The following is a 14,587-nucleotide window of genomic DNA, read 5'->3' as shown; positions in this document are numbered from 1 at the left end:
CTTGCTGGTCGAGGGGGGCGGGGAGGCACCTCCCAGGTCTGAAAGAGGGCAGAGGGTAAATCAGCTCCCATTGGCTGTTAGAGGGACTCCCGGGTAGATGCATGGTTTGGCCTGGTGGCCCTGTCTGCCCACCTATCTCAGACCTTTCCCGTTGCTTTATCTGCTTTGGATGGTGCGAGGGAACGTAGAGGACGGAGTCGGGGTTTTGGGGCTCTAGCCCCTTGCCTGCCAAGAGCAGTCCCAGAGCTGCTCCCAGATGTGTGGCTATTCCAGCCCGAGCCCTGCCCCAGCGCAGCCTCTGGCCACCCGGCTCTGTGGCCTTGGCCCTGAGTGTAGGCTCTTCCCGGTTCCCATCCCCCTCCCTGGCGCTTCCTCCTGGGGTGGAACGCGCCTCCCCCTCCCCCCCATGGGGCCTCCGCCAGGCCCGGGCTCCTGGCAGCCGGCCGGCGGCTCCCTGAGCATGCTCCACCTATTTATAGACAGGGCCCTCCCCCAACTGCTATTTCAGTCTCCTGCCAGCTGCCGGCGGCTCATTCGGGAAGGAGGAGCAGGGAGCCGGGCCCAGAGCTGTCACCCAGGGCTGGGAGGGAACACAGAGAGCCCGCCTGCCTGTCCAGCTCCCCTTCCTGTCCCCTGAGTGCTCAGCCAGACCCCACTCCTGGGAGCTCTGGAGAGGCCTGTGGTCGGATGCCCCTCTAGAGGGGCGCTGGGCCTGTAGCTCTGGGGCTCCTGGCTCCTCCTGCCGCCAGGAGTGCCCAGGCCGGATGAAGCACCTCCCCATCGCGCTGGTCCCAGCAGCCGTGGCTTGAAGGAGCCCCCGAGCAGCCGCGAGGGCCCCGCCCGACCACCTTCCCTGTGGCTGACTCCCCGCCTCGGGCGGCCCTTCCCGGGCATGCTGCTAGTGCCCAAGGCTCAGGGGCTGGTGGAGATGCTGCAGACCATCTATGAGACGGAATCCTGTTTCTCAGCAGATGGGATGCCAGGCCGGGAACCAGCCTTGGAAATCCTGCCCCGGACCCCTCTGCACGGCATCCCTGTGACAGGTAAGTGCCTCCGTGTCCTCGCCTGCCCTCTGCCATTGGGCATCCTCGTCTCTGCGGCTGGGCGTCTGGCTCCAGGTCTCACCCAGGTGGGGTCCTGCCTAGATCTTCCTGGAGGTCTTTGTTGAGAATATGTGCAGTCAGGGGAGGTGTGCTCTCTGAGGTGGGCTTCCCTGCTCTCCCAGACCTGCCCTCTCACCACGCCCTCCAGCTGCACTGCGCAGCATCTCTTTGGCTGTTGGCAGGGTCTGCATCCACTGCTGGGGGCTGTGGATTACTAGACGATCCTGGCCTAGTTGGCACCATGGTCAGGAGGGGAGGAAGTGGGTCAGTGACCTGCCTCCAGGCCGTCTGCTTCCGAGGTGTGGACAAGAGAAGAAACTAGAGCCGGAGTGTCCATAAGAATAAAGGCTTCCCCCCCACCACCCTGCCAACTCCTCTGGTGGGTTCTTTGGGTCAGAGGGTCCATTGCAGTGATTCCTGCCGGTCCACAGGTGGGAGTGTCCTGGGAATCAGACACCTGGGGAGGAGGCTTGTCCAGTTCTGGTTGAGTTAGGCAGAGGCTGGCAGCTGGGATGTTGGGGGCCTTGGCTCCCTTGACCACCCCCACCCCCCATATCTCTCCTTCCCCCAGGCCTTGGTTTATTATCAACACATGAGGATGAAGGAATGTTACTCAGGCTCACAGGGCTTGAGGACTCCCTAACCCTGCCCCCTTCTCGGCAGGGACTCTTGGCTGGGGGTGGGATCCCTCAGGGCTGAGCCACTCCCTCTCTCCCTCCCAGGAACCTGTTGGCAGCATCAGGCCTTGCTGGCACAGCCTCCCCACCAGGCCGGCACCACCAGATGCTTCCTCTAGGGAGGGGCCTGCTGGACCCATGCCCGCTTGGCCCCTCCTGGCAGTGGCTTGGCACTTTGGTGTGGGTGTCTGTGTGTGTATGTACAGGGAGTCTTTGCCTCTGGGTAGGTGGGTGTGGGTCCCAGGCTTTGGATCGGAAGGTGGGAGCCATGTGCCTGCACAGGCACCCGTGACTTGGCTCTAAGCTGTCCAGGGATAAGGTTGCAGCTGGACTGGGATGTGTCAGAGGATGAAGGTTTGGGGAAGATTGGAAAATCCTTCAAACAAGTCCAGCCATCTGCCTGGGCAGGGATGCCCATGCGGTCTCCTAAGGTTGTGGCATAACCCTGGGGACCAGCCCTGAGGGTGTCTGCTGTGCAGGCCTCTGGGATGGGACTGGAACCCTGGGGCCAGCGGTGCAGAGTCTGTGCATAGTCCCCTGGGAGGGGTGCAAACACGGGGGGCCAGTCTAGCCTTGGTCCAGTCGAGCCCACAGCTCTAGCTAAAGACCCTATCTGCTGACTTCTACCTTGAAGCTCCTGGGAGTCAAGGTGGTCTCTTGGAGAGCAAAGGGCTGACTGTGCAGAGCATCTCTGCTTGGGGGGTGGCTCTACCCCATTTGGCAGACGCCGTTTCAGTTCACCCATCTACCCTGTCCCCACTGTCCTTGCCCTCCAGAAGCAGTTGGCCGTTGACCTGAAGTTTCCTCCTTAGCATGTTCTCGCTTCTTTCAAGTTGGACCCCAGAATCCTTGCAGGCTGGATCCCTGCTGCCCCCATCCCTTTCCTAAAGGCTCCCCATCTCTGCATAGACCCCTCCCCCGGCCCCTGCAGCCAGTCCGGCTCTCTAGATCCCTGTGGGCCCCCCCACCCCCCGAAACCGACACACACACACACTGCCTAGCCTTCTGAGCGGTGGCGTGGTCCATGCTGGCAGGAGGGAGGCGTGAGTCACCTCAGCGGCTCGGGGAGAGGGCTAAGAATGTTCCCCCGGTGCAGCTCTGATGCTGTGTCTGTGACGCGGCTGGGGACAGATATAGGCCTGGATCTCGGCTGCCTTGTTTTTTTTTTGGACTCTGGAATGTAAATAGATGTTTCAAATAGAAACGCTTTAACCTTTGGGTTAAAAAAAAATCCACCCCGGATAAACACGGCCATGAGGGCCCAGGCAGCCTGGTGTCCCCCCCCACTATCCCATCCTCCCTCCCCACCCCCCTCCTCACCCCACCCCCTCTCTTCATCTCTTGATCAGTCTCCAGACAGGATGCAAAAGCCTGTGGCTAAAAAGCAGGTGTCCAGGAGCACTTGGTGGGCAGTGTGTGTCACCAGGCCTCCCCAGCCCTAGGGTTTGAGGAAAGGGGGCTTTCCAGGCTGGGTGTCTGCCTTGAGCTCTTCGCCCACTGCAGCAGCAAATCTTCGGAACCCTACTTGAGGGGTGTCCTTGGCTCTCTGGACTGTCTTGTGCACTCTTAGCACGGTGCCTGGCACATGGGTGAATGAATGTTCCTTGAGGGGGCTGGCATCCAGGGTTGGTTGACAGCAGGATCCTTCGGCTCTATTCTCGGGCTTGGCCCTCTGGGTGAATAGACGGATATGGTAAGTTGCCCCTGTGGGTGAGCCAGAGTCTTGGCAGGCGAGCCCACGAAGGGTGCGGGATGCTCTCCACTGTTCCTGTTGAAGGAGGGGGACAGACCACAGCTTCTGCTAGTGCCGTCAGGGCTTCCCTGAGGGATGGGGTCTCTGCCTGGCTCCCCCACCCCAGCCCACAACGGGCACCCTTCTCATCCAGGCTTGGTCTCGGCTCAGGAAGCCCAGGAGATTGAACTCTGGGTGTGGGATTCCCAGGGACGCAGTGCTGGGGGTTCCCCTGCCTCCCTTCTGTTGGGCCTTGGATTTCCCTCTGGCCTGGATTGGGCAGAGCTGCTGCTTGGGCAACGTGCAGGATGTTAAAAGCAGGCATGGAGGAGGAGTTCTCTTTCCCTAGTGAGGGAGGGTGTGAATTCCGCTTATGCTGGGAAGGGATGCTGTGGATGTTGGGAAGTGCTGTGGGGTTTGTGTTTGGTATTGGGGTTTCCCCTAGATACTCTTTTTTTTTTAAACAGATTTATTTATCTATTTGACTGTACCAGGTCTTAGAGCATGTGAACTCTTAGTTGCAGCATGTGGGGTCTTTTTCCCTAACAAGGGATGGAACCCAGGCCCCCTGCATTGGGAACTCGGATCCTTAGCCACTGGACCACCCCCTGGATAGTCCTCTCCCCTGGACATTCTTGTTCACATTCTTCATACCATTCCAAACTTGGCTAGGTAGGTGGGTGTGTAGGTGTCGGGGTGTGGGAAGATCAAAAGGGCGAAACTAGGTGGGAAGGAAATTAATATTATAATGTACTAAATGATGGGTATCGGTGCTTTCCTTACCTGTTTCCTTTGGAAAGGTATTAATAGTTACGTTTTACAGTTGAGAAACATCTGAGAGGTTATGGAACTTGCTGAAGGTCACAGAGTAAGTGACTTTGGGCTTTGGACTCGGGTTTTTGTGTAGGGCCACCGCCAACCTACACAAGAGCTTCCCTGTGCAAATTTTAAAAAGGCAGCCTTTCTTCCAGGTGGCTATATACTCATACCAGAGTGGATGGCTTAGCGCACTTGGAGCATGGACTAGATTTCAGCCCCCAACTTGGCCCTTCAGTTGGGGGCCCTTGTACAGTCACAAGCTGAACCACCGGACGTGGTGGGCCTGTCTCTGTGCTCCCAAAGTTTGTGCTCCTCGACAAAAGAGGCCAGTCTGGCCTTGGGGACTCCCGAGGTTTCTGAGAGGAGACTCTTCTCTAAATCTTGGGGGCCACTGGATCAGCTGTTTTCTTTCGTGTAAGGATTTCAACCCAAGGGAGAGAAACGGGCTCAGGAGCAAAGTTGAACACCCTGTCCCGTTCAGACAGTCTCCCCTGCCCCCATTCCCTCCTACCTCGTCCCCTCCTCTTGTTTCTGAGACCCTCAGCTGTCCCTTCCCTGGTGCACAGCTGTCAGACAGGAAATCAAATTAACTGTGTCCACGCACACAGCTGTAACAACTGTCAGCTTGGCAGCAGAAATGAGTGTCGCCAGCCGGGGGACACTGTGAGAAAGTAGTTCTCAAACTTCCAGTTGCCACAGAATTACCAAGCGGATATGTTAAGATGCTGATTTCCAAACCGTACCACTCCCCCCAGCCCTAAGTTTCAGATGCCACTGGGCGGCCCAGGAACCAGCATTTTTAACACATCTCAGATGATTCCGATGTGAGTAGGCAGGCTCAGACCATGCTTGGCGTAAGGGCTTTCTGGACAGGGGTCCTGTGGACAGGGGTCGTGGGGCCTAGCAAGCCTGCCAGTGGGTGTCGCCTGTCTGCCTAGAAGGCCTCGATGAGCTTTGGGACTCTTGGGAGAAGGGCTTACAACAGAGGGATGGAGGCTTTTGCCCTGGTCAGAGTCAAATCCAGCCCCCAGCAGCCTGGCAATCTGGAGACAGAGGGCATCTTGAGACCCTGGGGAGCAGGTGTCTAAACGCCAGTGGGGTTGGGGATTATGGCAAGTGGCCAGGGGCACAGGGCGCCCTGCTGGATGCCCAGGGCTGGGCTGTGGTTGCGGAGGACAGGCAGAGCTCCTGCCCCGGGAACCCCGCTGGCCACCCCAGGTGTGGAGCAAGCAGTCCCAGCAACAGCTGCAGACTCTGAATGTCTGTAGCGTGCCTTTTAATTGCCTCTAGGGTAGTGCCCAAGTGGTTCCTGAAAATGGCTGGGCTGAGAGAAGTGAATCTACTTCTCCTCCAAGGAGCAGCCCAAGACCAGTGACTCCTTCCGTCTTCGCTAGTGAGAGATGATTTGTGCCTTCCGTCAGGGCTCTAGTCAATCCTAAAGGAAACCAACCCTGAATATTCATTGGAAGGACTGATGCTGAAGCTCTAATACTTTGGCCACCTGATGCAAACAGCCGACTCATTGGAAAAGTCCCTGATGCTGGGAAAGATGGAGGGCAGGAGGAGAAGAGGGTGACAGAAGATGAGACGGTTGGATGGCATCATGGACTTAATGGACCTGAGGTTGAGCAAACTCCGGGAGATAGTGAAGGACAAGAAAGCCTAACATGCTGCAGTCCATGGGGTTGCAAAGAGTCGGCCACGACTGAGCGACTGAACAATAACATCTAGGGCTCTGCATCCCTTATGCTTAAGACTTTGCTGCCCTCGAGAAGCACAGTCTACCTCAAGGTTTCTGGGATTCTTTTCACTTGGTCCCCATTTCCCGTGCACTCCTGGCTCTGGTGTTCTGGGGGCCAGCCAGGTGACCTGTCTAGATCCCTGGACCCTCATACAGAGTCTAGCTCTCTGCTCCATCTCATTAAATTTAGGGACAACTTTCTAGATTTCTCTTGGTTTTTGGTGGAAGGCAAGAGAGAGCCGGGCTTCCCTGATGGCTCAGTGGTAAAGAATCCACCTGCCAATGCAGGAGAAGTGGCTTTGATCCCTGGGTCAGGAAGATCCCCTGGAGAAGGAAATGGCAACTCACTCTAGTATTCTTAACTGGGAAATCGCATGGACAGAGGAGCCTGGCAGCTATAGTCTATGGGGTCACGAAAGAGACACGACTCAGCAACTAAACCACAGCAACAAGAGAGAACCAGAAGACCCAGGATTAAGCCCTGCCTCCTCCTTTCCGGGTGACCTTGGATGAATTTCTTCCGTCTCTGGCTTTACTTTACTCCTCTGTCAACTGGGGGAGTTGAGTTGTGGATCCTGCTGGCCCTTCCTTCAGCGACATTCTGAGAGTCTTTGAAATCAGTTTCATGTTGCTTTTTAAAAAATTGATTTATTTTTAATTGGAGGATAATTGCTTTACAATGTTGTTTTCTTCCATATGTCAACATGAGTCAGCCATAAATATACATATATTCCCTCCCTTTTGAACCTCCCTCCCACCTCCTACCACATCCAACCCCTCTTGGTTTCATGTTGCTTCTGACTAGAGGGGGCTTAGGGTCCCCTGAGTCCTGGCCTCAGGAGAATATAGAATGGTACTGGGGAGAGGAGTGTTGTCTGCAGCAGGGACAGAAAAGTTAGATGCCTTTATAGGCTTTCCCACTGTTGGAAGCTGGTTGCCCAAGAGCATGGACCAAAACTTGTGTTCATCTGAGTGTTCATCTGAGTTAAGAAATGCTTTGAAGGGATGGAGGGACCCTACTCCTGGGAGTGAGCCTCAGAGGACAGTGTGGTCCTTCTTGGAGGTAGCAAGGCAAGGAAGCAGGAGAGACATGCTGCTGTTGGGAGAAGGCTCCTCCCAAGGGGTGCCTCCTCCAGCTCTGGGATCCAGTTTTCAGCCATGCCAGCTTGTGTTGTGCAGGGCCCACCAGAAGGGATTTGATTGGGACAGGACCACAGAGTGACCTTGGGACAGCCTGACATGAGAGAGCTAAGGCTTCATCCCGGCAGAGGTCTGAGCCTGACTCCCTTAGAATTCAGGCCGTCTGTGAACGTGTCCCCACGGAATCCCGAGTATTTTATTTCATTCGCTTTAGAAACATTCTGAGAAGTGGTCCATGGGCTCTGCTAGACCGCCGAAGTGGTCCAGGACACACCAAAAATGTCAGGAGCCATTAATAGCCTCCACCAGTACCTCCTGAGATTTTCCCAGGCTCTGTGCCAAGGTCCACTGCATGTCTTATCTCTCTGGAGCCCCGGCAGCTCTGGGAGGTGGGTGCTTCCTCCCATTTCACAGATGCCTGCCTGGAGCGCAGGGAGGGGGCTCAGTGTCTTGCCCCAGAAAGAGCCCGGTTTGAACCCTGGCGTCTCTTACCCCAGAGCCATCGCTCCTCACCATTACGTGATGTGTGTTGGCTTACGTTGCAGGAGGAGTTGGGAAAATTGCTAGGTGAGAGTCATCCCCAGCTCGCACATGTGGAAATGCTGTCTGCATTGTGGTAGAACCTGTCGAACCTAAATTGGCCTTGCTAGTCACGTAAGAGCACAGAAATAGATCATGGGAAACCGTCCTCGGTGGGGAGGGGTCATCGGCGTCACGGGGAGGAGTATGAAATGCTGTTCCCTGCCTTCTTCCAAAATCCCTCCAGGCCAGGAAAGGGATGAGAGCCTTTCCCCATTTTCCAGAGGGACAGAACGAGGTCACTGGATGTTTAAGGAAGTTGCTGACTCCCTGGCCTGTTGAGGGAGCTCTTGGGGGCCTGGGTGCTGGTGGAAGGCCCTACCTTCCAGGGTGGGTTGCCAGCCCCGTTACTGTCCAAAGGGGCCAGTTCTCCAGGGCCTGGGATGCCCGGCATTGGGGTTCGTGAACCCGCTTGAGCCGGGAGTCAGGACACCTGGGTTTGAGGCCCTGCTACTTCCTTGGAGGGATCTCCTACAGAGCCGCCTCAGAGGCTTGGTCTTCTCGTCTGTGTTACGTGTTACGAGCCAGCTGAAACAGAATTCCTTTTCTCCCTCTCCCCCATAATTTATTTATATGGCCACGGCACACAGCTTGTGGTATTTTAGGTCCTCCAACCAGGGATCGAACCCATCCCCCCTGCGTCGGAAGTACCAAGTCTTAACCACCAGACCATCGGGGAAGTCCCTTCCCTCTTATTGTTGGGGGTGTGTAGACATTGCAAACTGTTTACTGCGCTCTTCACTCATGTTCTTTGTGCCCTGGCTCCCCTCCTTTCCCTAGCCTTCTGTGGCTGGGGGCTTCCAGGAGCAGGGTCTTTTTAGAGTCAAGTGTTATGCTTCTTGTCTGCTGAGTGGGTCCACGCACTGCGGTGTGCCCCAGGACTTTTCTCCAGGGGGAACTCAAGGTACCGTTTTCCTGCTGCTAGAGTTTGGGTCAGAAGCACACTGGAGTTGGTGACTTCTCCAAGAGAAGGCTGGGAGCTGGGGCATAGCCTGTGGTCTGTTCAGAGAAGGAGGCAGGCTTGACCTTGCCCTTGGGCAGCTCCATCTGTTTTTTATCTTGAACCCTTTTCCCAAAGGTGCTGCTGAAGCCCGCCCCTCGTGTCCTAGAATCCCTTGTCTGCCTGGGGGCAGTGTCCCTTTGCCTGGGCACTGTCTTTTTAGCCTAAGCCTGTGCTGGCAGTCATCCCAGAGGTTACCCTGTCAGCACCTGCGTCATCTCCCCCGCCCCCCTGCTGCCCCCCCACCCCTCTGACGTGCCAGGAGCCAGGCTTTCCCTGGTTGTACCGCCCAAAGAATCTGCTGCGGGAGCCCCCATTGGGCTGATGGGGTGATGGGGTTTGTGGAGAGACCAGAAGCCCAGTGAAATGGGAAGGAAGTGTCCCCTAAAGTGTCACTGGCCCTGCCCAGTTGTCCCCATGAGCAGGGCAGAGTGGTTCCCTCTGAGCCGGAGCCTGGTGTGTGCAGGGCCATACCCTGACGGCTGCCCACCTAGCTGCCTGGGCTGGGGCTTCTCCAGGGAGACAGCGTTGGTAGTCCTGCGGAAAGCTGGGGGACAGGATGCTGTTACTGCTTGTTCCTACAGCTGTGGCTCCCAGGAGGCAAGGTCAGAGCACCCAGAAAGGGTGGAGTATGGAGCAGGGCAGACCTGGTCCCTTCTGTCTCCCTTTGCAGGAGGTCCCTGAGCCAGTTGCTGGCTTCCTTTCGACTTCCTGCAACTCTGTCAGGCGGAGGCATGGGATAGGGGACTGTGCCCTCCCACGTGATCCCTTCCCTGGCCTTGGCTAGCCAGGGTCCCCAGCCTGCCCTCTTAGGGACCAGTAGTCCTTGCATCTCCTTTCTTCTCTTTCCAGAAGTCCTCCCGTCCTTCTCCGTCCACCAGGAGGCGGTCGAGAGCTTCTTCCTATCGTGACATCACCCATTTCCCCTTCCAGGTGCTGGTTCTCATGGCTGCCACTGCCACCTGCTCTGCTCGTGCCAAACTGGCCGAGGGCGCAGATCCTCGAAAGGTGACAGGCTCTAGGTTTTATGCCCAGAAAACTACATCTGGGGGGCTCTGTGTCCCCCCTACCTCACCGCCGACCCTTTCCCTGACTCCAGCTGTCCAATCTCCGCACCGTCTATCTTGGATGGAGCTGAGTTACTACCTGGCAGACCCAGGGGGTGCCGCATCCTGTTTGGGCCCCACAGGGCCTGCAGATTAATATTCCCCGGTCGCCTGTGCTTCCTGCTTGTGTGGGAACAAGACTGTGCAGTGGAGCCCGCTGGTCGCCCCACCACCTGCAGGACCCAGCGTCTCCACTGCTGCTGTGGCGGTGGCGGCCGCGCGGGGGCCCCGGTGGGAGAGTCCCCTCGGCTGAGCCCGTGCCTTCTCTGCAGGGCTCCAGCAGGGGAAGCCAGCGCTGCTGGCGGCAGTTCCAGCCCAAGCAGGGTTATCTGCTGGGAGCCAGGAGCGCTTGGACCCTTGCCCTTCCCTGGACGGGCGGGCTGGCATCCGGCTCCCGCAGCCCTGGAGCTGCCGGGAGCAGCAGGTTGAAGCCTGTCCACTTCTTGGCCGAGCGATCAGAGCGCCACAGGCCAAGCCAGCCTTGCCGAGGAACAGATAACTCCAGCCAGCCTGGGGCCCTGCTGGGTATTTCCAGGGCTGGGGACACCCGAGGCTGGCTGCTGGCTCCTTGCTGCCACCCTGCTTTTGAACCCCAGACAGGGCCGTCCACCTCCAGAAAGGGCCTCTGTAATTTCCCAGGGTCTTTCCTCCTGGTGCTGGGGCAGGACATGGGTTGGGAGGGAAAGTGAGTGAGCGTGCGTGTGTGTGTGTGTGTGTGTGTGTGTGTGTGTGTGTGTAACCCCACCCTCCTGGCCACATCTGGCCACTCCTGCAGATGTGGCTCTGGCCTTGTGGCCGCAGAGTCGTCAGTGTGGCTGGCGGGCAAACCACAGAGGAATGTGCCTGACTGTGCTGGGGAGGAAGGGCTGGTGGGAGCGAGGGAGATCCTGGGCTCAGACTACCTTCCCTCTCCCACCTCCAGTGGGTCCCGGGGGCCATGTTCAGCCATGAGGATAGCATGACCTTGGCCTTCAGCAGGCCTTGCCCCTGCCTTGATGATATTCAGTCAGGCTCCCTGGAGAGAGCCAGGCTCATAGACCGCAGAGGGTGTGGGAGCCTTTCTTATTAGCTCAGCCCTTCACCCCCCTCCCGGTTCCCTCTCCACTCCTGATACGGGATGGTGGTAGAGGCCTGGGCCTGTTTTCTAGGGCAGGGGACTCTGGCTGCCATCAGGGTGGGGTAGGATCTTTCCGTCTCCAGGCCTGGGTTGGTGTGGGCCTCCTTGCCACTGGAAAGTCTTCCCAGCTCCCCGGGACCTCCCTGGACTGGAGTGGGGAAAGTGAGGGCTGTCTTTGGAGAAAGAAATGGAAAAGAACAAGACGGCTTGGCTCTGCCTCTCTCACTTCCTCCTTCCCAGGCAGTGGGTAGCCTGCCTTCCCTTTCCTGCAGGCGTCAGGAGGCTTTGTGGGGTGTGGGCTGGGTTTGGGGCTCCCTGCTGGCGTGGTGTTTGCCCAGTTGCCCTGGCAACCACAGGGCAGTGGTGGGGAGTGGTGACATTGAGTGTACAGAGGCCAGTGTACAGGGATCAAGAGGTCAAGACCCATCTTTTCCCATAAGTCCACTGGAGTCTGTTGCCAGTCCCTGGGACCCCTTGGCCCATTGTCCACGTGGGGGCCTGGCCCCAAGGTCTGGGGGCCCAGCAGGTCCCTCCACTCCTTTTCTCTTCCCAGCGGGTTCTCCCTGGGACTGGAGTTCTGAGATCGCTGCCTAGGCTCCAGCCCCCCGCACCCGGGCCATTACCCTTCTTCCTGTCTGATTCCCTTTCCTTTCCTGTCTCCTCCTCCCACCTCCTCCCTGCGCCTGCCCGCCCATTCTCCCTCTCTCCTCCCCCCTCCCCCCAGGCACAGCTGCTGTTTGGCTCACTCTATATATAGCGGCATTTTCAGGGTAATTACAATAAAACTGTTGAAAGGAGATAATCCAGCAAAGGAAGCAAGTCTGACTCCCAGCCCCTCCCCAGTCCCTGGTTTGGTGCTGCCCTGCACCCCCTTCCCTTGCAGCCTCCTGCTCCCACCCCACCCCCTGTTCCCATAGCCTCACCCTCCCACCCCATCTGCCCTAGCTGAGCGTGAGGCAGGGAACAGGAGAATGGATAGACTGTCCATTGTCCAAGGGGATGTCCACAGACCTCTCCTAGGCTTACTGAGGCCCCTGGCTGCCAGCCCCATCAGTTCTAGAACCAACGTCGATGCCTTGGTTTCTCCTGTACTATAGGCTTCTTGGCAGGGACGGTGTGGTGTTGAGAGGTGGGGGAGGAAGCACAGGAAGGATGGTGGTTAAAAGCATAGGATTTGGATTCACATCTTGGTTCATTGATCTCCTGGGCTGTCTGTCTTTGGGCATGTTACTTAAACCTCTCTAAAATCTCAGTTTCCTTATCATGAAAGTAATTCAGGAAGGTCCCCTGGAGGAGGACATGGCAACCCACTCTACTATTCTTGCCTGGAGAATCCCATGGGCAGTCTTTACAGTCCAAGGGGTCGCAAAGAGTCGGACACGACTGAAGTGACTTAGCACACGCACACGCCAAATAATTCACATAAAATGTCTAGTGGTCGTCTCTGTTAAATACTCATGATCTGCCAGGTACCCTGCTTTGTTTATGCCATTTTTGTAGTGAAGTTCATGGCTTCAGTCTCATTTAATGAAGGCAGAAGGCTGTATTCACAGAGCAGAGGGATTTGACTCCCCCCACCCCCATCCCCCATTCTCTTGGGGTCTAGTAGTCCTGCCTAGTAGCTTTCTGGGCCCCAGGCATGGAAGCCAGGGCCCAGTGCGGATGGCCTGCTGATCCCTTCCTGGTTCTTCTCTCCGCAGTAGAGGTGAAGCCGGTGCTGCCAGGAGCCATGCCCAGCTCCATGGGGGGCGGGGGAGGAGGCAGCCCCAGCCCCGTGGAGCTGCGGGGGCCTCTGGCAGGCCCCGTGGACCCCGCGCTGCGGGAGCAGCAACTGCAGCAGGAGCTCCTGGCGCTCAAGCAGCAGCAGCAGCTGCAGAAGCAGCTCCTGTTCGCTGAGTTCCAGAAGCAGCATGACCACCTGACCCGGCAGCATGAAGTCCAGCTGCAGAAGCACCTCAAGGTGAGCACGGGGGCCAGGGCACCCAGCCCTCTGAGCCCTGCCCTGGACGCGGCTCACCCTGCCTCCCCACTGCCCCTGCAGCAGCAGCAGGAGATGCTGGCAGCCAAGAGGCAGCAGGAGCTGGAGCAGCAGCGGCAGCGGGAGCAGCAGCGGCAGGAGGAGCTGGAGAAGCAGCGGCTCGAGCAGCAGCTGCTCATCCTTCGAAACAAGGAGAAGAGCAAAGAGAGTGAGGCTGGGGAGCCTCTAGGTGGGGGGTCGCAGCTGGGATTCCTGCCCCTCCCCCAGCTGTGGGCTCCTGGCCCCTAGCTCCCGGGTCAGCCGTGCCCTGTCCCACAGGTGCCATCGCCAGCACCGAGGTGAAGCTACGGCTCCAGGAATTCCTCCTGTCGAAGTCAAAGGAGCCCACACCAGGCGGCCTCAACCATTCCCTCCCACAGCATCCCAAATGCTGGTACGACCCTTAACAGGCATAGGTTGCAGAGGTGCCCGGCTCAAGGGCTGCCTGGCTGCGGGCCGGCATGGGGCTCCTGGGCTGAAGTCATGTAGGGACCCTGCAATCTCTCCTAGGAGATGGGACCCCCACTCCTGGTTTCTCTCCTCGCTGCCCTCCCCAAGATCCATTTCATATCACCATAGGCAGTGGATGTTTCATAAACGTAGATTGTTCAATTGCGGGTCCAGCTGGCTGGGTGATACCCTAGACCTGTCTCCATCCCCTCCCTCCACTCCAAAGTCTGGGTGATCCCCTAGACATGTCTCCATTCCTTCCCTCCACCCCAGGGGAACCCACCATGCTTCTTTGGACCAGAGTTCCCCTCCCCAGAGCGGCCCTCCTGGGACGCCTCCCTCCTATAAACTGCCTTTGCTTGGGCCCTACGACAGCCGCGATGACTTCCCCCTCCGCAAAACAGGTGAGTTTTGGGGGGGCAGGGTTAGGCAGAGGTGGGAATGTGGAAGGACCAGGCTGTAGGTGTGTCCACTTGTGCGGACGTGTCTAAGCCCCGGCTGCCTTCTCCCCAGCCTCCGAACCCAACTTAAAAGTACGTTCGAGGCTAAAGCAGAAGGTGGCCGAGCGGAGAAGCAGTCCCCTCTTGCGTCGCAAGGACGGGACTGTCATTAGCACCTTTAAGAAGAGAGCTGTTGAGATCACAGGTGCCGGACCTGGGGGTAAGGGCTTGTCTCTTGTCCCTGCTCTGAGGGCTGGGGAGTTGGGGAGGGGGGCTGCTCCGAGCAGGCCCAGGTGAGACAGCCACCTCTCCCGCAGTGTCCGCCGTGTGTAACAGCGCGCCAGGCTCTGGCCCCAGCTCTCCCAACAGCTCCCACAGCACCATCGCGGAGAATGGCTTTACGGGCTCGGTTCCCAACATCCCCACCGAGGTACAGGCCCACCAGGGACTGGGCGGGTGGGCCAGAGCGGCTTCCTGTCCAGTGCGGTCTGTCTGGCTGAGAGTGCCCAGCAGGGGCCTTTCTGCCCCGCATGAACAGACTGGGGGGACCTGTTGCCCCGAAGTGGGATGTGTCCCGTGGGCCTCTGCATGGCTCTGACCTCTCAGTTCCCCCAGGTGGGGCTTGGTGCAGGAAGTGGGGTGCCATTCGGAGCCCTCAGCCTTGGC

The 14,587-nt window shown here is 58.0% G+C and overlaps 1 protein-coding gene across 7 annotated transcripts in view; it reads left to right on the top strand.

The window, feature by feature from the left end:
* HDAC5 (histone deacetylase 5) overlaps positions 1 to 14,587 on the top strand; it is a 36,616-nt gene that overhangs the window by 11,604 nt on the left and 10,425 nt on the right. For 2 of the 7 annotated variants that reach the window (XM_043904774.1, XM_043904776.1), the window contains exons 3-8: positions 969 to 1,043; positions 12,715 to 13,200; positions 13,311 to 13,425; positions 13,755 to 13,885; positions 13,995 to 14,141; positions 14,239 to 14,351. In XM_043904774.1, coding sequence (XP_043760709.1) covers positions 969 to 1,043; positions 12,715 to 13,200; positions 13,311 to 13,425; positions 13,755 to 13,885; positions 13,995 to 14,141; positions 14,239 to 14,351 — 1,067 coding nt within the window. The remainder of the gene's footprint in view (positions 1 to 968; positions 1,044 to 12,714; positions 13,201 to 13,310; positions 13,426 to 13,754; positions 13,886 to 13,994; positions 14,142 to 14,238; positions 14,352 to 14,587) is intronic. The other 5 variants (XM_043904781.1, XM_043904780.1, XM_043904779.1 and 2 more) reach the window with 5 other exon arrangements.

This window comes from Cervus elaphus, chromosome 5, assembly GCF_910594005.1.
Source record: "Cervus elaphus chromosome 5, mCerEla1.1, whole genome shotgun sequence".
Lineage (NCBI taxonomy): Eukaryota > Metazoa > Chordata > Mammalia > Artiodactyla > Cervidae > Cervus > Cervus elaphus.
This window is presented reverse-complemented; position numbering and strand designations above follow the sequence as displayed.